General features: G+C 41.7%; 1 protein-coding gene across 2 annotated transcripts in view; it reads left to right on the plus strand.

Annotated features, from left to right (window-relative positions):
• The window catches only part of LOC135519266 (zinc finger protein 385B-like), a 180,483-nt gene that overhangs the window by 126,206 nt on the left and 27,957 nt on the right, over window positions 1-26,320 (plus strand). For both annotated transcript variants that reach the window (XM_064944401.1, XM_064944400.1), the window contains exons 3-4: window positions 7,743-7,888; window positions 16,235-16,345. In XM_064944401.1, coding sequence (XP_064800473.1) covers window positions 7,743-7,888; window positions 16,235-16,345 — 257 coding nt within the window. The remainder of the gene's footprint in view (window positions 1-7,742; window positions 7,889-16,234; window positions 16,346-26,320) is intronic.

Consider the following 26,320-nt stretch of genomic DNA (forward strand, 5'->3'; position numbering starts at 1 on the left):
CTCTGTCTCTCACTCTCTGCCTCTCTCTCTCTCTCTCTGTCTCTCTCTCTCTCTCTGTCTCTCTTTCTATCTCTCTCTATCTCTCTCTCTGCCTCTCTCTCTCTCTCGCTCTCTCTGTCTCTCTCTCTTTCTATCTCTTTCTTTGGCTCTCCCTTTCTCTGACTAGACTCTTCCAGTCTGGCTGTTTGAGAAAGCAGCATCAGACTTAAAGATTAAATGAGCCATTAAGGATCTCTGCAGTGGACCTCTGAAGTCTTTCCATAAGGCATCATAACACTAACAGCAGGAGGAGGATCCTCCTCATTTATTTTTTACATAAGCATTTTTGTACAGCAGTGGGCTAAATCAGGGTCACGCAGAGTGTTTCTTAGTAGACTTAAATAAATCTACTTTGAAACAAAAGTATACACCTCACACACATGGTTATGGGCTTAAATATCAGATATAGAGTTGAAATGTATTCAATGCTGAGTTTACATCCTAATATTACACTTTCAATATATCACAGATAACTGAAATATAACAAAACTGTTTATCATTGAAACACCGTTTTGAAAAAATCATGTTTATTAATTATGAAATTATGAAAAATGTTACATTCCACCCACGAGACAACTAGGTCATTTGACTGCCGAACATAGTGTTCTCTGAAAATACAGGCTGTGACCAAAATGGCACTGCATTCCCTTTATAGTGCCCTACTTTTAACCAGAGGGCTCTGGACAAAAGTAATGCACCAAATAGGGAATAGGATGCCATTTGATATCCAACCACAGTCAAGGTAAAATATACACAGGTAGGCTGGATGTTGATCAAACAGACTTACACCACCTGTATTGGAGAGGGAGCATAGTTTGAAGTTTTGAACGCTCTCGATCTCAGACTGAACACCTCAAGGAAGTAGCATCTCATGGCGCTGCACTCTAGTGAGATTTTCTCACTAGAATCGAATGTGTTTTTCACAGCATCTGACAGCATTCAGACAAGCATCTGCTCTTGTGTTTTAAGTCAGTACAGTCATCGATCCCAAGCATACAGTACCAGTCTAAGGTTTGGACACACCTACTCATTCAAGGGCCTTTCTTATTTTTACTATTTTCTACATCGTAGAATAATAGTGAAGACATCAAAACAATGAAATAACACAAATGGAATCATGTGTTAGCCAAAGAAATGTGGTCTAATGTGTTATATTCTCCTACATTAATTTCACATTTCCACCAACTTCAAAGTGTTTCCATTTAAATTATATCAAGAATATGCATATCATTTTAGAAGTAAATGGGAAAAACGGTTCGATCCTTTTAGACAAATAAACAAATGTATTTCAAATTTGAGATTCTTCAAAGTAGCTACCCCTTGCCTCGATGACAGCTTTGCACACACTTGGAATTCTCTCAACCAGCTTCATTCAATTAACAGGTGTGCCTTGTTAAAAGATAATTTGTGGAATTTCTTTCTTTCATATTGCGTAATGCAATCAGTTGTGTTGTGACAAGGTAGGGGTGGTATACAGAAGATATCCCTATTAGGTAAAAAGCCAAGTCCATATTATGGCGATAACAGCTCAAATAAGCAAAGAGAAACGACAGCTATCACTTTAAGACATCAAATCAAATCAATCAAATCAAAATCACATTTTTATTTGTCACATACACCTGGTTAGCAGATGTTAATGCGAGTGTAGCGAAATGCTTGTGCTTCTAGTTCCGACAATGCAGTAATAACCAACAAGTAATCTAACTAACAACTACTGTCTTATACACAGTGTAAGGGGATAAAGAATATGTACATAAATATATATGAATAAGTGATAACTGACATGAAGGTCAGTCAATGTGGAAAATTTCAAGAACTTTGAAAGTTTCTTCAAATGCAGTCGCAAAAACCATCAAGCGCTATGATGAAACTGGCTCTCATGACGACCGCCACAGGAAAGGAAGACCCAGAGTTACCTCTGCTCCACAGGATAAGTTCATTAGAATTAACTGTACCTCAGATTTCAGCCCTAATAAATGCTTCACAGAGTTCAAGTAACGGACACATCTCAATATCAACTGTTCAGAGGAGACTTCGTGAATCAGGCCTTCATGGTCAAATTGCTGCAAAGAAACCACTATTAAAGGACACCAATAATAACAAGAGACTTGCTTGGGTCAAGAAACACAAGCAATGGACATTAGATCGGTGGAAATCTGTCCTTTGGTCTGATGAGTCCAAATGTGAGATTTGGGGTTCCAACCGCCAAGTCTTTGTGAGACGCTGAGTAGGTGAACGGATGATCTCTGCATGTGTGGTTCCCACTGTGAAGCATGGAGGAGGAGGTATGATGGTGCTTTGCTGGTTACACAGTCAGTGATTTATTTAGAATTCAAGGCACACTTAACCAGCATGGCTACCACAGCATTCTGCAGTGATACACCATCCCATATAGTTTGCGCATAGTGGGACTAACGTTTGTTTTTCTACAGGACAATGACCCCACACACCTCCAGGCTGTATAAGGGCTATTTGACCAAGAAGGAGAGTGATGGAGTGTTGCATCAGATGACCTAACCTCCACAATCACCCGAACTCAACCCAATTGAGATGGTTTGGGATGAGTTGGACCGCATTGTGAAGGAAAAGCAGCCAACAAGTGCTCAGCATATGTGGGAACTGCTTCAAGACTGTTGGAAAAGCATTCCAAGTGAAGCTGGTTGAGAGAATGCCAAGAGTGTGCAAAGCTGTCATCAAGGCAAAGGGTGGCTACTTTGAAGAATCTCAAATATATTTTGATTTGTTAACACTTTTTTGTTTACTACTTGATTAGATATGTGTTATTTCATAGTTTTGATGTCTTCACTATTATTCTACAAATAGCAAAAAGTAAAGAAAAACCCTTGAATGAGTAGGTGTGTCCAAACTTTTTACTGATACTGTATATATAGACCACTGGCTGTCACTGGTGTTCACCACTAGTTGCTCGGTAATTATTTTAGTTGTTGGCTATTTGTGGCAGTCTCTCATCATTGTTTTTCTGTGGAGAAAAGGCTGCTGATTTACCCCCCAAAATTAAGCCTCTGTTTCAAAGTAAATATCAACAACTAAGAACACTATCCTCTCGAGGCTAGGGGGCGGCATTTTCACGTACGGATGAAAAGTGTGCCCAAAGTAAACTGCCCGCTACTCAGGTACAGAAGCTAGGATATGCATATTATTAGTGGACTCTAACTTCCACTATATTACGCGGGGCGGAGTAGGTGAACCCAAATGCAGACTCAGACAATTAGACAAGGATAGGTAACCAATGTATTTATTAAAAAGCAGGAGAGGAGATGGGATGCAGTCCAGGGGAATCTTGGGCGGGCAGTAGGGACTGAGGCTGAGGGAAAGGAGATTAGGAACTGGAGAAGCTGGTCTGGAGCGGAATCCAATGAAGAAGTAGAGCGGGGATCCAGGGCAGGGTAGCAGGACTGAGTAGACAAGAGACTGGAGACAGGTACCAGAGAGCAGACGGGACTGTAGCGGAGAGAAAAAGCAGTGTGGGGCTAGGGAAAAAAGGCACAACAGGATATCAAAATATATGCAGCAATAAACAGCTAGAAATGCAGACTGACTGAGTAGATGCTACGATTTGGCAGCATGGAAGTGGCAGAGCTGAGTATTTGTAGGGTTCTTGATTATGGAACAGGTTGCAGCTGGTGATCTGCTCTGCTTCCAGCACACCTGTCTGCACTCAGAGAGAGAGAGAGAGAGAGAGAGGGAGAGAGATGCAGAGAGAGATGCAGAGAGAGAGAGAGAGAGAGAGGTCCAGTATGAGAAGTATAGGTGCGTGGCAGGAGCAGATGTAACACGCGATGGATACAAGGCCCTCTGCCCTCCGTTCGGCAAATCTGACCACAATTCCATTTTGTTTCTCCCCTCCTATAGGCAGAAACTCAAACAGGATGTATCCGTGACAAGGACCATCCAACGCTGGTTTAACCAATCGGAATCAACGCTTCAAGATTATTTTTATCACGCGTACTGTGTGTAGATTGTTGAGGGAGGAAAAACAATTTAATCAATTTTAGAATAAGGCTGTAACGTAACAAATGTGGAAAAAGTCAAGTGGTCTGAATACATTTCGATGGCACTGTATATCTATTACATTGTGTTTTCAGATCTATAAAATGTTCATAACGACATAATTGTGTTTGTTCTCATAAGAAAGAAATCAACAAGTGCTATTGGAACAGTGCCATGTTCTTTTGTTGCTTTGTTGTTGCTGGTACGGCTTTGTAAACGTTAGCTCCAAAAACATCACTACTATGAACTGGGGTGCCTGTTTCAAAGGTCTCGCATGTGTTTCTCATCAAAGTCTTTATTATGGGTTAACAAAATAACCATGTTTGAGTCATCAGCACAGATAAAAAATCAGTTTTCGCTTCCAAAGATACACATTTTCATTGTGCTAAGTCATTTAGATGGGTATCTGTACAAGTTCAGACTGATGCAATAAATAATAAAAAATAGTAATAAAACAAACCCATGAATTTTAACACTGAAAGTCAACCGTTTATATAATTTCTTCCTGGGAAAAGGGATTTCATCCTTTACTGTTTCATGGCATCAGACATAGTATTCTACCCAATCTTTTTAATGTGTTGTGGTGTTGAATTCAAGTGAAGTAAACTACAGAATGTGTGGACATCAGTGATTTAAGGACATAACAAGTGTGTGTGCCATAGCGTAGAAGGCCGTATTGAAGAGGTTTCATTTTGACAATGAGAAGCCTATGGCATGAAGTTGGACAAGCCAGTCTGGGCAAAATGTTTGAGATGATTTACTTTTACATCACATGAGCAAAGCATGAGTTACTGATTGTCTGATGCTAATGTTTATTGGTTTCTTGGTCTTGGGATGATATGATCACACATGATATTATACATTTTTTCTTTCATAATGTTGGGGGTCGGTTGCCAATGTAAGACGTCTGTTCTCGTGCTCATGCAGTTATAATGAATTGGCAGCCGACACATTGACAGCAGACACATACAAATCGAATTACAAACTAAATTCCAAACAATTTCACTCCTGTCAACACTGGAAATATCACTGGAAATATCTACACAAAGAGGTTCTAACCATCTGTCTTCTTGACAACATGATCACAAGACATCTCTTTTCCAGTATATATTGCTGTATTACATTACATCTCTATATACTGTACAATATAAAGTCAAGACCCTCAGTAGATCTTTATCTCCATGTTAAACATTAGTTTTATCACAGTGATCTCCTGCATAGCTTTATTAAATCACAATGTCTCTTGATGGATGATCTAATTTCTATGAAATTAGCTGGAAGAGTTTCCCTGCTGTGTCAGCCACTAACACAGATGTCGTAGATAGACATGTTATACTCTCTTGGCGTTGTACACAGTATGATTAAGTATTTTTTAGTTTTTTATTTAACCTTTATTTAACTAGGCAAGTCAGTTAAGAACAAATTCTTATTTACAACGGCGCCCCACCCCAGCCAAACCCGGACGACGCTGGGCCAATTGTGCGCCGCCCTATGGGACTTCCAATCATGGCTGGATGTGATACAGCCTGGATTTGAACCAGGGACTGTAGTGACACCTCTTGCACTGAGATACAGTGCCTTAGATACAGTGCCACTGTGCCACTCAGGAGAATGAAGGGAGATTTGAAGCAATAGCTTGATTTTGTTCTCCTTTTTGAAAAAGTTGTTCCTTTTGAATATCTGACAATAATATTAGCACCTATTTGTTGGTGTGTGTGTGTGTGTGTGTGTGTGTGTGTGTGTGTGTGTGTGTGTGTGTGTGTGTGTGTGTGTGTGTGTGTGTGTGTGTGTGTGTGTGTTTGTGTGTGTGTGTGTGTGTGTGTGTGTGTGTGTGTGTGTGTGTGTGTGTGTGTGTGTGTGTGTGTGTGTGTGTGTGTGTGTGTGTGTGTGTGTGTGTGAATGAGTGCTTGTGTGTGTGTGCGTGTGTGCGTGCGTGCTTGCGTGTGTGTGTGTGTCAGCACTCAGATGTCTGCTTGTGGGTTTCCGTGAATTAAATATTGTTACTCATCCTCTCTCCTGCTATTAAATCTCTCCTGAGATGAGCTCCTGTACACATACACACAAACACACACACACACACCAACAAACATGCATAATATGCAGTGAAGATGGAGAGAAGAGCACTTTGAATTCTGTGTGGATTATCTACTGTAGTTAAGATAATTCTTTATTTTGGTCTGGGATCCATAGACTTTCTTTGGCCATTAAGCTTTTATATAGTATAATATATACAGTATGAAAGTCTGAAGTAAACCAGCAATAACATTTATTTCATTTTGACATATATAAAGTAGATATATGCAGATATAACTATGTTACCAATGAACTGCCTTGTATCAGGTATGATCTGTTTATGGTCTGGACAGGATTACAGATGAGGGTATCAGTGTGTATATAATACTATTATTATAAGTGGCAGACAGAAAGCCGTAATGATAAAAGCTTATATACCCCTTTACGGGAGAATAATCTAGGTTATTATAGGTTATATTCTATGTTCATTGTGAGGTTAACTTTGAGTTCTGTGAGGGAGCAGGATATAACTAGCATGCTGTGTGATTTATCAGGTAAGCAGCAGAGTTTAGTAGGGAATGATGTTGTAAATTCTGAATAAACCCCCTGCAGGTGTACATCTGCAACATCCTCTCTCACAGAACCCAGGATAATGCAGGCAGGCATTAGGCAGTTCACAGAGCCCAGGATAATGCAGGCAGGCATTAGGCAGTTCACAGAGCCCAGGATAATGCAGACAGGCATTAGGCAGTTCACAGAGCCCAGGATAATGCAGGCAGGCATTAGGCAGTTCACAGAGCCCAGGATAATGCAGGCAGGCATTGGGCAGTTCACAGACACAGAGCCCAGGATAATGCAGACAGGCATTAGGCAGTTCACAGAGCCGTGCTCTCAGCCCCAACCTCTTTCCCCAGCCAGCCCCATCCCAAGCAAGCCCCAGCTCCAGCTCGCTGCTCTAGCCCTATTTCCATTCCCATCCTATGCCCCAGATCATCTCCCCAGTCCCAGACTCATAATTATTCTCCTAGATCCATCCCTTTACACCAACATACTACCCCATTCCTCCAGCCTACCTGCAGGGTGACTCACATCACACCATACCATGTCCATACACACACACACCAACTTCAAATAGGTGCTCATATTCTTGTCACATTCACACCACCTCTTAGCCTTGCCTATGAGACAGTGGAGATGTTGGTTATGCTTCATTTAAGACATGATGAGTTACTTTCCACCATTCTCTGCCACAGCGCTCCCCACAGCCGCAGTGTGTGCTGCTCTTTTCTCTGCATGTTAGCTTCTTATATATGTCATGTATAGAAACCCTGCATCCCACCACCCTCAAATGTGTTAACGTTTCTTTCTCTCCGTTTTTCCCTTTACCCACACTCTTTCTCTCTCCCTCTCTTTCCATTTCTCTTTCCCTGTCTCTCTCCTCTCTCTCTCCATGTTTCTCTACATCTATCTCCCTATTCAACTCTCTGTCTCCATCTCTCTCTCTCTCCATTTTCTCTCTCTCCATCTCCCTCTTTCTCTCTCCCTCTCTTTCCATTTCTCTGTCCCTCTCTCTCTCCTCTCACTCTCCATGTTTCTCTCCATCTATCTCCCTCTTCATCTCTCTGTCTTATCTCTCTCCATTTCCTTCTCTTTCTCTCGCTATCTCTCCATCTCCACAGGAAGTTCATGCCATAGCAACACGCTGCCTGCGCTGGTGCGGACGCCGTCTCTGATGATGCAGTCCACTCTGGATATGAAACCCTTTATGCCCTTCCACCAAGTGGACACGTCCTCTGCTGTGGGACTCTTCCCTAATTTTAACACGGTAAGAAATCGCTGCTTTCATTTCTTGTAAGTAATGCTTGCCCGACCCAGAATGTCCCATAGGACAGGAGACCATCTCCTGTTTCTGTAGTATGAGGCAGATTGGTGCACCCCCTTGATGCTTGTCCTTTCATCTTGTGTACTTGTAGTTTATTGATCTTAGATTTCAGTGTTCTTGTTTGAATCCTAAGAATCTTAACGGCAAATGCACAACAGAAGTGTGAGTGAGACAGAATGAGAGAGAAAGAAGGAAAGAGAGAGAGAGAGAAAGAAGGAAAGAGAGAGAGAGAGAAAGAAGGAAAGAGAGAGAGAGAGAAAGCACTGCAGTTCACCGTCAAGGCATTGATTTCACTCCTCCAAAAATTAAAGAGGAAACAAAAATCGATTCTTTCTTTTATTTTGCCAAAAATACATCTCACTTTGACAGTTGATGTGGCAGGTAGAAATATGACATATCATGAAAAATCGACTGAGAGAGTTAGAGAAAAAAAAGTGCTATTTAGAACCTAAAAGGGTTCTTCAGCTGAACCCTTTCCCCAGAGGGTTCTACATGGAACCAAAAAGAGTTCTACCTGAAACCAAAAAGGGTTCTCCTATGGGGACAGCCAAAGAACCCTTTTTGAACCCTATTTCCATTCTATTTATATGTCTTCTCCAACCTGCAGAGTCAGACAGAACACTGTTCTGATGAGAGGGACTGAGAGGCAGGCAAGAGGACTCGCCAGCTAATGCCTGTGTTCCCAGACCTGCCATGGACCGATGTGACAACACTCTTTAGCAAAGTTAGTGAGATCTTCGCCTGTGGTCACGGCAAACTGTCAGGAACACTCTGCCTCACAGCGCTGGTCTTCAGCTCAGACCTGGATTTGAACACTACTCGAAATCATTTAAAATACTCTATCTGTGATTGATTGAGGCTGGCTGATTGCATAGAACCAACAGAAACATATGAAACATCCCAACCCTGTCCACCAGACAAGGCTAGAGCAAACACACAATAGTATTTGAAATATTTTTAATAGTATTTGAACCCAGGTCTTGCTCCAGTTTATCTCAGCACAGTCCAGTGTGTTTCCACTTGCTGAGACAGACCCATCTAAACCTGACATAATGGCTCTACTGCTGTCATTGACTATTAAGCGGTAGTGCACTGAGTTGATGAGTTCATGTTGGTGGGAGTGATGTTGATTATACAGTGTGACTATAATGATGACACCAACATTAAATATTTTCCACAAGTTATTCCAGGGACATTTATTTTTCAAGACATTTCGAAGAAAAAACGAATTGCAAAATATAACACACTGATGGTGTCCCATCTGGCATCTTGTTCCCTATAAAGTGCACAACTTTTTAACCAGGGCCCACAATGCTCTGGTCAAAAGAAGTGCACTATATAGGCAATGTCATGCCATTTAGGACGCTACCATCTTTCATCCTCCTGTTTGCCATTAGCTTTACTGTAGCCAAGTTCTGTTCCATTTTACAGACAGCTATTCGGATATTTACAGTACACGTGCTGTTGGCGGTAGCCTATTCTGTGTAAACAAAAGTGATTTGACAAGCATGAGCTCTCAGGGTAGATGAAAAAAGCTTTTCAATATTTCCCAGTGTAATGAATAATATACGATAAAAGTGACAGAACAGAACAGAAACACAAGTATTTAGAATGTGTTTTGTTTATTGAGTGTTCTGCTGAGGTATTGTCTGGTTGGAAACAATGGGAAGACACTAGAAAACCACAGTGACAACAAAACAACAATATGCTCCAAAGCCTGACTATGACATTAGAATTTGAGCTATAGTCTCACTGCGGATCTTTTCCGTATTCTGCCTTTCAGAAGTATGATTACTACACCCGAGGTTCCCTCTTGAAAGGGCTACAGTAATTGCCTGGTCCCAGATCTGTTTGTGCTGTCTTGCCAACTCCTATGGTCATTGTCACACCAAGCACAATGACATAGGCATTGGTGAGACAGTACAAACAGATCTGGGACCAGGCTACTACAGCACAGAATCTAAAGGCTTTTCCTGTCCAGGCATTCACACTCTAAGGTTTCGTCCCAAATGGCACCCAATTCCCCATGTAGTGCACTACTTTTGACCAGAGCCCTATGGTGTTCTGGTCAAAAGTAGTGCACTGTCAATGGAATAGGGTGCAATTTGTTAAGCAGAATCATGTTTATTTTGGTCATGTCACCGAGCGGGTGTCTATTTATAATTAGTCTGTACCCATCAACTCAGCGTGAAGAACAGTGAGGCTCCACACAAAAATACACGCAGACACGAACCCACACATGTGCGAACACAAACATCAAATGTGCTCTATAACCCAATCCAGACAGGCTGTTATTAGCACCATTGGGATAAACAGGTTCAATTCTAATTCTGTAACATTGTTTAAATACAGGAACTGTATCAAGTGCTGCATGCATTAGACTGATCCCAGAACTGTTTGTACTATCTTGCCAACTCATTAAACATGGCAATGACCATAAGGAGTTGACAGGACAGGTGTAGCATACATACCTCCTACAGGACATTCCAAGCCATTCCAAGGCATAATAGTAATATAAAGAATGGAGGTTTAACAGTGGTGGACAGATCTCTCTCAATGTTTCCCAAAAAATTAAACATTTAGTATAAAATAAATGTTTTGCTTCCAGCAGCCTTTAGGGTTGTGTTGTTAAAAGAGATTTATTTTCATATCGTAAACCTTTTATTGAGGAGGGAGTATGGTGTTGGAACATATCCAGGGTGGTTTCTTCATTGTTGCAGCATCACTGTTCTGTTCTGTAGTACAGTACTACTGTGTGTTCTGAATCAATAAACCTGCTGAGAACAAACCGCTCTGCAGGTGGCAGAAACTCAGTGTTTTCAGGAATACAAAACCTACAGATGGTGAATCGATGTCTTCGTTTACCTCTGCAGCTGCTTTCATTATAGAATCCATGAAACACAATATTTAGGCTACTGAAAGAAAAACTGGCAAGTGGGGAAAGTTTCTGCACATTTCATCAGATGCAATTTCTTTGTTTTAATTTGCTAAGCTTTCAGTCTGTGATTACTTTCATCAGAGAAGGTGCACTTGGTAAGAGACACGTCAACCACAATGAATTGGTGCATTTTCTTTCCCACACTAAGTCTGACCCTCAGTCTTAGTTAGTCAGGCCTGTGACACTGGCACACTGAGTGCCTTATCGACATGCTGAATTGATTATTATTTATGATAGCATACTGTATCTACTCTACACCATAGTGCTTTACCTGCTGTATTGAACCTGTATTGTGATAGAGTGAGAGGGGTTGCGTGCTGGAGGAAGATGTTTGGTTGTGGCGCTGATGCAGTGTTTTTATTGCCTGTGCTTTATTGGTCTGCTTTTTTGTTTGTTTATTAATTGTAAAAAAAAGATTCCGATTTTTCCCGCAGCTATGGTTGTGAGGTTTATTAGTTAACTATTTGTTTACGAGAAGTGATTTCCTTTTATTTGCGTTGATGTGGTGAACAAGGGATAACAACAAGGTGTAATTGAAATTCCTTGGACAGTGACAGCCATCTGAACAGCCTGGCTCTGGCCTTGCCTGCCTGCCCTTACCCCTGCAGCTCTCTCTGCCTGCTTATCACTGGAATGTAATGATCAGTCACTGGATGATAGATAAAGTCACTTTTCTAGGGTTGTGTTGTTGTAATGTGGTATGGTGTTGTGGTGTGAGTACAGTGGCGGTCATGAAATTTGTCAGACAGTTATTGTCATGCAAATTACTACCGGTCTCATTGTAATTGACCGTTAATTAACACAAACATGTTTAGCATCTCCAGGCCTCCACGCATACAAGCCACAGATGTGTGCCTTTGGAACATCTACAGTACATTTGAAAAAGTATAATACATCCATACACCATCACAATAAATCCATAATTTATTTTAGGCATGTCTAAAGAAACAATATGATATGAAGAAAATGTATTTCAGATGAACCGAATATGAGTCGGCCTGTATTGTACTGTATGTTATCTGGCTGTATACCATGCCATAGGCTATACATTAAAACAATTAAACCAGGCAAGTCAGTTAAGAACAAATTCTTATTTACAATAACATCCTACACCGGCCAAACCCAGATGACGCTGGGCCAATTGAGCGCCGCCCTATGGGACTCCCAATCATGGCCCGTGGATTCAAACCAGGGTGTCTGTAGTGACGCCTCTAGCACTAAGACGAGCACCTCGTGCTAGCCACTTAGTGCTAGCCACTTGGGAGCAGCGGTCTGTAGGCTAGTTAATTTAGCAGACAGGATTTGCTTATAAGTCTGTGCCATTATTTTATATTATAATTATATAGTTTTCTTGTAAGAATTCTATAATTGAACTTAGCTGAATAAAATACAAATAATATTTTTCAGGAGCGAGTGCGCATATGAAGTGGCTGTGTTGAGCGTAAAAGTGAAAATTTGAAACATGTCCTATACACTAGATTTAGAGTTATATGACTCATTTAGTTGTGAATTATCCACAATTAAAACATATATGATGTGACTATAGGCTATTGACACCCTGGGGTGGCAGGGTAGCCAAGTGGTTAGAGCGTTGGACTCGTAACTGTAAGTGTTACAGGTTCAAATCCCTGAGCTGACAAGGTACAAATCTATTGTTCTGCCCCTGAACAGGCAGTTAACCCACTGTTCCTAGGTCATCATTGAAAATAAGAATTTGTTCTTTAACTGACTTGCCTAGTTAAATAAACTACCACTTTCCTGCCACTTTCCTGCAGTTTAAATCATGCCTGTTAGGCTACACCGGTTTTATACCTGAGCAGCTGAGCAATAAATATAGTAAGAGCTGGGATCCTCCTCTTTGCATATACTGTAGAAATGTCTGGGCTTATAAGAACACTTCACTTCACGCATCAACCACTGTTTGAGGAGCATGCAGCCTCTCGCTGTGCGACAGGTGATATTCCACCCAACTCTGTATGGCGGGTGCTCTCCAACCCTGTTCCTGCAGCTACCCAGTGCTTACTTTGGGAAACCAAGTGAAATATGTTTGGGAACATCAATACAACAAAAAAATCACAACCAAACATATTTTATTAAACTGGCCCCTATCTTTGCGTGCTCGAGAAAGTAATGAATGGGAGAGAGGAGATTGATATAAGAATTCCCTATTACTTGGCTATTCAAAATCAAATACAAATTCACTATAATTGTAGGCTAAATCCGTAAGGTGACCTGCACAATCAATGAACCAACAGCATCGCCTAGGCCTATATGTTCTCTCCCAGACTCATGGATAGAAAGCATAGCATAAGGTAACCAATCCCAGTCCATCCAGTATGCATAATATTGCAGTCCACACTCAAAGGATTCTGCATTGCTTGCTGTTTGGGGTTTTAGGCTGGCTTTCTATACAGCACTTTGTGACATTGGCTGATGTTAATACATTTGATTGATTGAAAGGCGACTACTTGAATTTGTTTAATTTTGGAGTATAGACTAAACCAATTATGTACCAAAGACATCTCAAATAAAAAATAAAAAATGTTTTTTTTTCTGACCAATGTGGGTAGGCTATTAGGCTATATATTGAATAATGCCACAATCATTATTATTATACTTTTGAACATTTTTAATCGGGCTTGGGCTCATATAGGCATATGCGAATGCATACAAAATGCACAGCTGGAAGGTATACAAGCAGGCATACAAACAGCAGGCAAACAATTAGCTTTGATCTACTCAGAAGAATCAAAAGCAGGTGTATTTATGACCCTGGAGAGAGAACAGGGTGCATATTGCTCAGACCCCACATGCCACACGCACTCTCTCTCTCTCTCTCTCTCTACAAACTGGAAATCCCTCATGAACTCCAGGAACTTCTTCTTTTTGTTTCTTCAACTATATAATGGATTTAGCCCCTGCCTGACTCATTTCTTTTCATGTCTCTTAATTGGATAGAATAACCAATGGCATAGATAGAATGGTAGAATAACTGACTCTCTGGCCAAGAACGACTTGCATCTCGAAAGTTTTGGATCTGTTCTCTCTTCTGTGTAATCCAGATTTCAGAATATTCTATGTGAGCTAGCAAGAGGTAGGAGAGAGAGCATCAAATACAATGCATTTGGAAAATATTCAGACCCCTTGACTTTTTCCACAAATATTTTTTCCCCCTCATCAAGCTACACACAATACCCGATAATGACGAAGCAAAAACAGGTTTTTAGAAATGTTTGCATATTTGCACATTACGTTCAAGTCCGGGCTCTGGCTGGGCCACTCAAGAACATTCAGATTTGTCCCGAAGCCACTCTTGCGTTGTCTTGACTGTGTGCTTAGGGATGTTGTCCTGTTGAAGGTGAACCTTCGCCTCAGTCTGAGGTCCTGAGCATCCACACAGCACGATGCTGCCACCACCATGCTTCACCGTAGGGATGGTGTCAGGTTTCCTCCAGATGTGACGCTTGGCGTTCAGGCCAAAGAGTTCAATCTTGGTTTCATCAGACCAGCGAATCTTGTTTCTCATGGTCTGAGAGTCCTTTAGATGCCAACTAAAGCAAACTCCAAGTGGGCTGTCATGTGCCTGTTACTGAGGAGTGGATTTCCATCTGGCCACTCTACCATAAAGGCCTGATTGGTGGAGTGCTGCAGAGATGGTTGTCCTTCTGGAAGTTTCTCCCATCTCCACAGAGGAACTCTAGAGCTCTGCCAGAGTGACCATCAGGTTCTTGGTCAAATAAAATAAAATAAAATGTTTTTGGTCACATACACATTGTTAGCAGAAGTTATTGCGAGTGTTGCGAAATGCTTGTGCTTCTAGTTCTGACAGTGCAGCAATATCTAACATGTAATCTAACAATTCCACAACAACTACCTAATACACAGAAATCTAAGTAAAGGAATGGAATAAGAATATATACATAAGTATATGGATGAGAAATGACAGAGCAGCATAGGCAAGATGCAATTGATGGTATAAAATACAGTACATTATATACTGTACATATGACATGAGTAATGCAAGACATGGAAACATTATTAAAGTGGCATTATTAAAATGACAAGTGATCCATTCATTAAAGTGGCCATGACTTCAAGTCTGTATGTAGGCAGCAGCCTCTCTATGTTAGTGAAGACTGTTTAACAGTCTGATGGCCTTGAGATAGAAGCTGTTTTTCAGTCTCTCGGTCCCAGCTTTGATGCACCTGTACTGACATCGCCTTCTGGGTGGTAGCGGGGTGAAAAGGCAGTGGCTTGGGTGGTTGTTGTTCTTGATGATCTTCTTGGCCTTCCTGTGACATCAGGTGCTGTAGGTGTCCTGCCGTACCAGGCGGTGATACAGCCTTACAGGATGCTCTCAATTGTGCACCTGTAAAAGTTTGTGAGGGTTTTAGGTGACAAGCCAAATGTATTCAGCCTCCTGAGGTTGAGTAGGCGCTGTTGCACCTTCTTCACCACACTGTCTGTGTGGGAGGACCATTTCAGTCCTCCCTGACCATGGCGCTTCTCCCACGATTGCTCAGTCTGGCCGGGCAGCCAGCTCTAGGAAGAGTCTTGGTGTTTCCAAACTTCTTCCATTTAAGAATGATGGAGGCCACTGTGTTCTTGGGGACCTTCAATGCAGCAGAAATTTGTTAGTACCCTTCCCCAGATCTGTGCCTCGACACAATCCTGTCTCAGAGCTTCTTCGATCTCATGGTTGGGTTTTTGCTCTGACATGCACTGTCAACTGTGGGACCTTATATAGACTGGTGTGCACCTTTCCAAATCATGTCCAATCAATTGATTTACCACAGGTAATAAAGTTAAAGTTGTGGAAACATCTCAAGGATGGAAACAAGATGCACCTGAGGTCAATTTCTAGTCTCATAGCAAAAGTTCTGAATACTTATGTATTTTTAATACATTTGCTAAAAAAAATACAAATATTTTTTGTTATTGTGGGTATTGTGTGTAGATTGCTGAGGAGTTGTTTTTATTTTATCAATTTTAGAATAAGGCTGTAATGTAACAAAATGTGGAAAAAGTCAAGGGGTCTGAATAATTTTCGAAGGCACTGTATGTCTTTAACACCTTTCTCTGTAGATAAGCGTCACTGGGTAGTGAACACTACCAGGCTACCATCTGCCCTCTTTCAAGGTGTTCACTCTCCACTGATCTTGGGGTGCTGCTAGTCTGTGGAAGCCAGCTAATGTGTTAGTTAGATGGAAGAGAGCTCTCTATCTCTCTCTCTCTCTCTCTCTCTCTCTCTCTCTCCCGTCTCTCACTCTCTCTCTCCCGTCTCTCACTCTCTATCTCTCCAGTGTCAGTTCGACACTTAACAGTTGCACTCCTGTCTTCTTGTCTTCCAGATGGATCCCGTGCAGAAAGCTGTAATAAACCACACATTTGGGGTCCCCATCCCTCTGAAGAAAAAACAAGTGATTTCCTGTAACATCTGTCAACTACGCTTCAACTCAGATGTAAGTACAGAACAAGACACCCTCTGGAAGAGAGACAGTGTGATAACGTGTGACTATGTACAGTACGTCATTGTTTATTTTGTATCTTTTTCTTATAGAAAAATGTACTAATACATTCAGGAGAAAGTTCAGATAAAATTATTCATACAGTATAGAGTAGTAGTAAAAAGCATTCAGATGAAATATTACATTAAAACAGGATCAAACCCATGAAAGAGACTTCTTACTTAAAGGGATAGTTCATCCAAATTACAAAATAACACATTGGTTTCCTTACCATGTAAGCAGTCTATGGTACGACAGCAATCCATTATTTGGTTTAGTTTCCCTGACACATCCCATTCAAGTCATGGTACCAGTATTAGCATTTTTTGCGCATCATGTCCACATCATCCGAAACTATCTCAAATTTAATGTGAAGCTCAACAAATATAAGTTACTTTGTTGAGCTTCACAGTTAATTTTAGACACTTTCGGATGATATTAACATGATGCGCGAAAAATGGTAATATCAATACCATAACTTGAATGGGATTTGTGCCACAAATGCTAAAACATTAGCATGGATTGCTGTCATACCATAGACTGCTTACATGGTAAGGAAACCAATGTGTCATTTTGTCATTTGGGTGAACTATCCCTTTAAACATAAGTGAAGGCATATCTTCTGCCTAATTAAGTCACAGACATACTGTATATAAATATCTGAGATTTTGAATAATAAATAATGTGCTGTTATGTAGTGTAGTGTAGTGTATATTCTTTGGGTCAAGCTAAGAGAACATATTTGTTTACAAGCTGTTGACTGCCCATTACTTGTTTCAATGGCTGCTGTAGTATAATAGTTGTGCCTCCAATCTTCTTACAAGTCTGTATTCCCCTTCCAATCAATCAATCAATGGCCAATCCTGAAAGCGGTTTGAACACAGCTGATGACGCATTGTGTACAAAATGGTTCGAAGTTGTTTTGTAGTGCAGACCAGACTAGTACTGGAAAGGTGAATATATTTTTTACAAGGTAGACCACAGTATGGGCTATTATAGAGAGACTGTTGTAATCTATAATAGCCCATACTCTGTTGTGCCTGACAGTACAGATGGGTAGTTTTAGTTTAGATACAACCGAATCAGTAGAGGCTGGTGACTTGAAAAATTGAGGAGGATGGGAGACCAACTGTATAGGCGTGTAACGAACAGAGATGACAAAGTGTGTTTCAAAACTCGTCAAAGACTAATTATTTTAACCTAAAGCATTTAATAAATGCATTTATGGTAGAATATTATGGGGAATGGGAATGAGAGGGCTACTTACACTGTGTGTGGGAAAGGGATCACAGCAGTGATTGAATGAGGTAATGAGGCATGAGTTGAGGTGTTCAGAGGCTTGACCAGTGCAGGGCAGGATTTGACTGGCTAGACAAAAAAAACAATAACACAACACTCTACACAATTAGACAAAAGAGCTAAGAATGAGTTAGTCCAAGCAAGGAGTCAATTCATTGATGTGTAATAATGTGATTGTGTATGTGATCGACTCCACATACAGGAATGAGAGAACATTTATAGCGGTACTCAGTGCTTGGAGGGGAAACAGTCAATGTGCCAGTGGATGAGTGGGCACATGAGACCGGGCTTCAGTTCATGTCAGGAGAAAGTTGACAAAGGTCATGGAGTGGAGTGGTCATCCCCTCTTAATCAGGGAACAGGAGGGGACTTGGCGGTAAATACAACAATAGCAGATACATTCCATTACAGCTGCTCCATCGTAGGTTTGGACAACAAGTTTCTCGATGAACTTAAACTCCGGCATCTCAAAATGCATAAAGTCAACCACAGACTGCGCATCTCGCCCACTTGAAACATCAAAGTAGCCCAAGAAACGTTACTGAATAACGGCCTGATCATCCACATACCTGACGATAACTGACAACTGCAAGCAGACTGGTGTCACCATAGGTCCCAGAGCGGTGGGGCAATTTTTACCCCCTGGGGCCTGGAGTTTTTCCTTAATATGTTAACTAACTAGGAACATTCTGGACCCTATAAGGTATGCCAGTGTTTAATCCGTTGTTAAAAGGTTATATATGGGCTTTGATGGAACCGGTTTTACTAATCAGGTCACATGATTTTTAATAACTCCTGATAAAACTCCTCGCCCTGGGGGGATGAAAACCCTATCAAACTGCAGCTACCTTATATTTGTTCATATAAATTATATTTAGACTAGATTAGGAGGGGGATTTCCTCTACCCAGACACATAGACAACAACTGATAGACAATATAACTCACAGGGCTGAGCTTGCTTTATGCATGTTTGCATCATGCAGGCTTATGCAACTGTAGGGCTTACAAAACATTTACTCACATCAGTCATCACTATTAAGTTGATTCATTCATTCCAGTTAATCATTATGGATTAAAAACGTATAGGCAGCCAAGCCAGCCCAATGTTGAATATGAACTAAATTTGATCACATTTTCTCCTGACACACAAATGCACTACAAATACATAAAGTTACCAATTAGTTTACCCTGACCAGATGGACAGGGCGCATAGGCTGTATGCAGCTGCTCTTATTAGTAGCCTACAGTTGATCAGACTGAAAAATAGTCTCGTTTTCATCCCATACAGTATGTCAGATCTCTAATGTTTAGGTGTAGCCTAGGCTGATGCAACATTTATATCATGAGATTTTGCTTGTGTCTCTCAGGAGTGATTATGTGTTATCATCTTTGCTAAATAAATAACCAGCGGAGGAAAGTGCAAAGCCTAATAGGCTGACTACACCGCTCGCGTCGCATGCTAAAAATACATTTAGAAATCTATATTATTCAATTGTTACACCCACATTGCTCACAGGTGCCAACGAGCATCTGCGTTGCCAAGGGCTAAAATAGAAGTCAGGTCTTTTTGTGATGCAGATCGCGCTGCAAGTCCTGCCTCTCCCATCTCCTCATTGGTTTATAGAAGCAGATACCCAAGTGCCAATCTCCTCATTGGTTATACCCACGTGGGTGACTGAAAGACGAACGAGGTCAGTGGCGATAATGCACCCAATTTATGAAAGTTGCCAATCGCAATATAAAGTCAAGAGAAGAAAAGGCCTGGATGGAGGAGAGATGACTAGAAACGATTCGGTTGACCATTTTATGTGTGGATTAATTGTCGGAGTAGAGGACCTTATACATTTCATGTAAAATAACAACTCAATATTTATATCCCAGGACAAATTAGCTAGCAACAGCAAGCTAGCTAAATAGGGAAAATTAGCTAGCAAGTGCAAGCTAGCTAGCTAAATTGCCATAAATACTTAATGCTTTTCAACCATGTCCTTGTGTCCTCTAAAAGCAAATGATTGCATGCCCAAAAACGAAGGCAAGGCCAGCAATACAGGCGGCTTGATGAAAGGCTCCCTGTTAACCAGCTATACTTTTGATACCAGTTGTTATTGAACACCCTCAACTTTCATCCTTCTTCATGAAACTGATCTCAGGCAAAGGTCGACCCTCACTTTTAATTCTCACCTTTTCTGTGTACCCCAGAGAATGTAAGGGGTTCTTCAACAAAAAGTCCACAATATTTTAGGGCAGCATTGGCCATTCTACCATTCTGCCGCAGAAAACTGAACACTCGCGCTGGTAGCTATCTAGCTACTGGAGATAGCAAGGAACATTTTTATAAATTGCACTAAATGGACGCGAAAATAAAGTTCTAAAACCAAGAAAACTATTTATAATATACCTCCTCAGCCTCCTGTAATTTGATTTTTTTTTTAATTGAATAATATCCCAAAAATGCTCAACTATCACTTTTCACTTAATCTGTGGCACAATCCCAATACCACTCAATAGGTTAATTCTCTGATCCTAATTATATGATTGGATGGACACCATGTCAGTTCATACTGCAAAAGCTTTGATTGGTTGGAGGATATCCTCCGGGGGTGGACATAATTACCATGTATGTCTATGGAAGGGGGTGAGGCCTACGAGCCTCCTAGGTTTTGTATTGAAGTCAATATAGCCAGAGGAGGACAGACGCTAGATGTCCTCTGGCTGCACAATGGTGCTACCCCATACAGTGCTGTTGAAGTTACTGTAGACCTTAATTGCAAAACAGTGTTATTTAATCAATTATTTGATGACATAATATATTTAATATAGTTTTATCTAAAAACGATAACATTTTTACTCTTTTTATTTTTATGAAATTTCACTGAGGAGGATGGTCCTCCCCTTCCTCCTCTGAGGAGCCTCCACTGGACATTACATAGCCTTCTGTGTGACCAGACTGTTTGAGCTCTGTTGTACCCGACAGCGCAGGAGGATATTTTTAGTTTAGACAACCACCGTGTGTCCTACTGTGTGGCCAGACTGTGGTAGTCTAGCCTTGTTTATACCTGGTTCTAACATGCAACTTTTTTCCTGATCTTGTCCACATTCTGATCGTGCCCATATTTTTAGACTGGTGTAGATGATTAAAAGATGCATTATGAACTGTTTGTGATCAGATCGTATAAGTGTAAATGGGAAAGATCAGCACAAGATGAGGACGAAGGACACATGTTAGCAGCAGGTATAAACAGGGCTTCTGTAGTATCCCATGGGAAAAGTGTTGAAGACCAAATAGTACAGGTGGACACAACCAAACAAGGCCTATTATGTAGTATCCCATGACAGACAAAACATTTGAATCTACGAACTGTCCAGAACACAGGAGATTTGGTTCTTGATGCCGAGGTGACCAACTGTGTGGCCAGTCTGTTGTGGTCTGTTCTCCCCTCATAGGGAAGTGGTAATTACTTCCTGTATTGCCATGTTGTTTCCCTCTGCTGGCCTTGATTAAGGTATTATAATGGGAGATTAATGATATTGGGGTGGCAGAGAGCCCACTCTGATAGAGGGGTCCCACTGTGAAAAGTAATTGAGGAAAGGTTTCCTCAAAGCGATGAAACAAGACACAGGGTTTATCCCCAATGGCATCCTATGCCATATAAAGTAGATTACTTTTGTCCAGGGCCCATAGGGCTTGTTCAAAAAGAATAAAGACATTTCAAATGTCATATGTACAGATGAAGTCAGAAGTTTACATACACTTTGGTTGGAGTCATTAAAACGTGAGTCAATTAGGTCAGTAAGGATCACCACTTTATTTTAAGAATGTGAAATGTCAGAATAATAGTAGAGAGAATGATTTATTTCAGCTTTTATTTCTTTCATCACATTCCCAGTGGGTCAGAAGTTTACATACACTCAATTAGTATTTGGTAGCATTGCCTTTAAATTGTTTAACTTGGGTCAAATGTTTCAGGTAGCCTTCCACAAGCTTCCCACAATAAGTTGGGTGAATTTTGTCCCGTTCCTCCTGACAGAGCTGGTGTAACTGAGTCAGGTTTGTAGGCCTCCTTGCTTGCACACGCTTTTTCTGTTCTGCCCACTAATTTTCTATAGGCTTGAGGTCAGAGCTTTGTGATGGCCACTCTAATAACTTGACTTTATTGTCCCTAAGCCATTTTGCCACAACTTTGGAAGTATGCTTGGGGTCATTGTCCATTTAAAAGACCCATTTGCGACCAAGCTTTAACTTCCTGACTGATGTCTTGAGATGTTGCTTCAATATATCCACATAATTTGTTATTGTGATACAGTGAATTTAAGTGAATAATCTGTTTGTAAACAATTGTTGGACAAAAATGACTTGTGTCATGCACAAAATAGATGTCCTAACCGACGTGCCAAAACTATAGTTTGTTAGCAAGAAGTTTGTGGAGTGGTTGAAAAATGAGTTTCAATGACTCCAACCTATATTTTATTTATTTAACCAGGTAAGCTAGTTGAGAACAAGTTATCATTTACAACTGCAACCTGGCCAAGATAAAGCACAGCAGTTTGACACATACAACAGAGTTACACATGGAATAAACACACATACAGTCAATAATACAGTAGAAAAAAGAAAAATCTATATAGTGAGTGGAAATGAGGTAAGATAAGGGAGGTAAGGCAATAAATAGGCCATGGTGGTGAAGTAATTACAATATAGCAATTAGATTCTCTATTTTGGTAAGGCCAGGGTGTGACTAGGATAGGCATTCTAGGTTCTTTATTAGTTTGTTTTCTATTTCTTGTTTTTGGCCGAGTGTGGTTCCCAATCAGAGGCAGCTATTGTTGTCTCTGATTGGGAGTCATACTTACGCAGCCTTTTTCCCACTTGTGTTTTGTGGGTAGTTATTTTCTGTTTAGTGTCTGCACCTGACAGAACTGTTTTGCTTTTTCAATTTGTTATTTTTGTTTGAGTGTTTTTGAGTAATAAAGAATCATGAACACTTACCACGCTGCGTTTTGGTCTGATCCCCATTCCGACGTGAGACGTGACAATACTGGAATGGTAGATGTGCAGAAGATGAATGTGCAAGTAGAGATACTGGGGTGCAAAGGAGCAAGATAAATAAATAAATAAATACAGTATGGGGATGAGGTAGTTGGATGGGCTGTTTACAGATGGGCTATGTACAGGTGCAGTGATCTGTGAGCTGCTCTGACAGCTGGTGCTTAAAGCTGGTGAGGGAGATATGGGTCTCAAGCTTCAGTGATTTTTGCAGTTTGTGCCAGTCATTGGCAGCAGAGAACTGGAAGGAAATGCGGCCAAAGAGGAATTGGCTTTGGGGGTGACCAGTGAGATATTCCTGCTGGAGCGCGTTCTACGGGTGGATGCTGCTATGGTGACCAGTGAGCTGAGATAAGTCTCTGCTTTACCTAGCAGAGACTTGTAGATTACCTGGATGGAGCCAGTGGGTTTTGCGACGAGTATGAAGTGATGGCCAGCCAACGAGAGCATACAGGTCGCAGTGGTGGGTAATATATGGGGCTTTGGTGACAATGGATGGCACTATGATAGACTGCATCCAATTTGTTGAATAGAGTGTCGGAGGCTATTTTAAAATGACATCGCCGAATTCGAGGATCGATAGGATGGTCAGTTTTACGAGGGTATGTTTGGCAGCATGAGTGAAGGATGCCTTGTTGCAAAATAGGAAGCCGATTCTATATTTAATTTTGGATTTGAGATGCTTATTGTGTGTCTGTAGTCCACATATTCTAAGTCAGAACCGTCCAGAGTAGTGATGCTGGACAGGCGGGCAGGTGCGGGCAGTGATCGGTTGAAGAGCTTGCATTTAGTTTTACTTGCATTTAAGAGCATTTGGAGGCCACGGAAGGAGTGTTGTATGGCATTGAAGCTTGTTTGGAGGTTAGTTAAAAGTGTCCAAAGGAGGGCCAGAAGAATACAGAATGGTGATGTCTGCATAGAGGTGGATCAGAGAATCCCCAGCAGCAAGAGCGACATCATTGATGTATACAGAGAAGAGAGTCGGCCCGATAATTGAACCCTGTGGCACCCCCATAGAGACTGCCAGAGGTCCGGACAACAGGCCCTCCGATTTGACACACTGAACTCGATCAGAGAAGTAGTTGGTGAACCAGGCGAGGCAACCATTTGTGAAACCAAGGCTGTTGAGTCTGCCAATAATAATGTGGTGATTGACAGAGACGAAAGCCTTGGCCAGGTCGATGAATACTGCTGCACAGTAATGTCTATTATCAATGGCGGTTATGATATCGTTTAGTACCTTAAGCGTCGCTGAGGTGCACCCATGACCAGCTCTGAAACCAGATTGCATAGCGGAGAAGGTACGGTGGGATTTGAAATGGTCGGTAATCTGTTTGTTGACTTGGCTTTCGAAGACCTTAGAAAGGCAGGGTAGGAGAGAAATAGGTCTGTAGCAATTTGGGTCTAGAGTGTCTCCCCCTTTGAAGAGGGGGATGACCGTGGCAGCTTTCCAATCTTTGGGAATCTCAAACGATACAAAAGAGAGGTTGAACAGGCTAGTAATAGGGGCTGCAACAATTTTGTCAGATAACTTTAAAAAGAGAGGGTCCAGATTGTCTAGCCCGGCTGATTTGTAGGGGTCCAGGTTTTGCAGTTCTTTAAGAACATTAGCTATCTGGATTGGGGTGAAGGAGAAATGGGGGAGGCTTGGGCGAGTTGCTGTGAGGAGTGCGGGGCTGTTGACAGGGTTGGGGTTGCCAGGTGGAAAGCATGGCCAGTCGTAGAGAAATGCTTAATTATAGTGGATTTTTCAGTGGTGACAGTGTTTCCTAGCCTCAGTGCAGTGGGCAGCTGGGAGGAGGTGCTTTTATTCTCCATGGACTTTACAGTGTCCCAGAACTTTTTTGAGTTTGTGCTACAGGATGCAAATTTCTGCTTGAAAAGGCTAGCCTTAGCTTTCCTAACTGCCTGTGTATATTTGTTCCTAACTTCCCTGAAAATCTGCATATCACGGGGCTATTTGATGCTAATGCAGAATGCCACAGGATGTTTTTGTGCTGGTCAAGGGCAGGTCTGGAGAGAACCAAGGGCTATAGCTGTTCCTGGTTCTACATTTTTTTTAAAGGGGCATGCTTATTTAAGATGAGGAAGGCACTTTTGAGGAAGGCACTTTTATAGAATGACCAGGCATCCTCTTTTAATTTTTTTATTTTTTTATTTTACCTTTATTTTCCTAGGCAAGTCAGTTAAGAACAAGTTCTTATTGACGGCCTAGGAACAGTGGGTTAACTGCCTGTTCAGGGGCAGAACAACAGATTTTGTACCTTGTCAGCTTGGGGATTTGAACTTGCAACCTTTCGGTTACTAGTCCAATGCTCTAACCACTAGGCTACCCTGCCGCCCCGATGGGATGAGGTCAATATCCTTCCAGGATACCCGGGCCAGGTCGATTAGGAAGGCCTGCTCGCTGAAGTGTTTTAGGGAGTGTTTGATAGTGATGAGGGGTGGTCGTTTACCACAGATCCGTTATGGATGCAGGCAATGACACACTGAACTCTATCAGAGAAGTAGTTGGTGATCGCTGAGATTATGTGTTAAAAACAGCAGAGGTATATTTGGAGGGCAAATTGGTTAGGATGATATCTATGAGGGTGCCAGTGTTTACGGACTTGGGGTTGTACCTGGTGAGTTCATTGATAATTTGTGAGAGATTGAGGGCATCAAGCTTAGATTGTAGGATGGCCGGGGTGTTAAGCATGTCCCAGTTTAGATTACCTAGCAGCACAAGCTCTGAAGATAGATGTGGGGCAATCAGTTCACATATGGTGTCCAGGGCATAGCTGGGGGCAGAGGGTTGTCTATAGCAAGTGGAAACGGTGTTTCTGGAAATGTGGATTTTTAAAAGAAGAGGCTCGAATTGTTTGGGTACAGACCTGGATAGTAAGGACAGAACTCTGCAGGCTATCTCTGCAGTAGATTGCAACACCGCCCCTTTGGCAGTTCTATCTTGTCGGAAAATGTTATAGTTAGGGATACAGCGAGGGTAAAACTGTGCATAGGGTGATGATGAAAGAGATATTGTCCCTAGAAATATAATTTACACCAGGTGATATCACCGCATGTGTGGTAGGTGGAACTGAAATGTTAAATAAGACGGATTGAGCAGGGCTAGAGGCTCTACAGTGAAATAAGGCATTCAATTCTAACCAAAACAGCAATGGACAAGGCATATTGACATTAGCGAGAGGCATGCGTAGCCGAGTGATCATAGGAGTCCAGTGAGTGGCTTCAGGCAGCTTGCGGGCCGGGGCTAGCAAGCTAACAGAAGGGCCTTGGAGGGACGTTGCGACAGAAGAAAGTCTGTTGTAGCCCCCTCGTCCTATTACTGCTGCAGATGGATCAGCAGAACTCCGTGTGATAAACCAGACCAATTGGCAGAATAGGTATAGTGGCCAAAGAATTTGTCCGGTGGGCCTCTTAAGCTAACAGTCCCATGTGCTCTGGACAGCTAGCAGGGCGCGGCTAGCATGCTAGCGGATGAGATTTCAGGGGACAAAGCAACAGCGAATCACGTCGGTGGTCCAGTCGTGATGAGTCGGGGTCCAGGCCAGTTGGCAAAAAGAGGTATTGTAGCCCAAGTAGTGGC

The sequence above is a fragment of the Oncorhynchus masou genome, chromosome 29 (genome assembly GCF_036934945.1).
Source record: "Oncorhynchus masou masou isolate Uvic2021 chromosome 29, UVic_Omas_1.1, whole genome shotgun sequence".
NCBI lineage: Eukaryota > Metazoa > Chordata > Actinopteri > Salmoniformes > Salmonidae > Oncorhynchus > Oncorhynchus masou.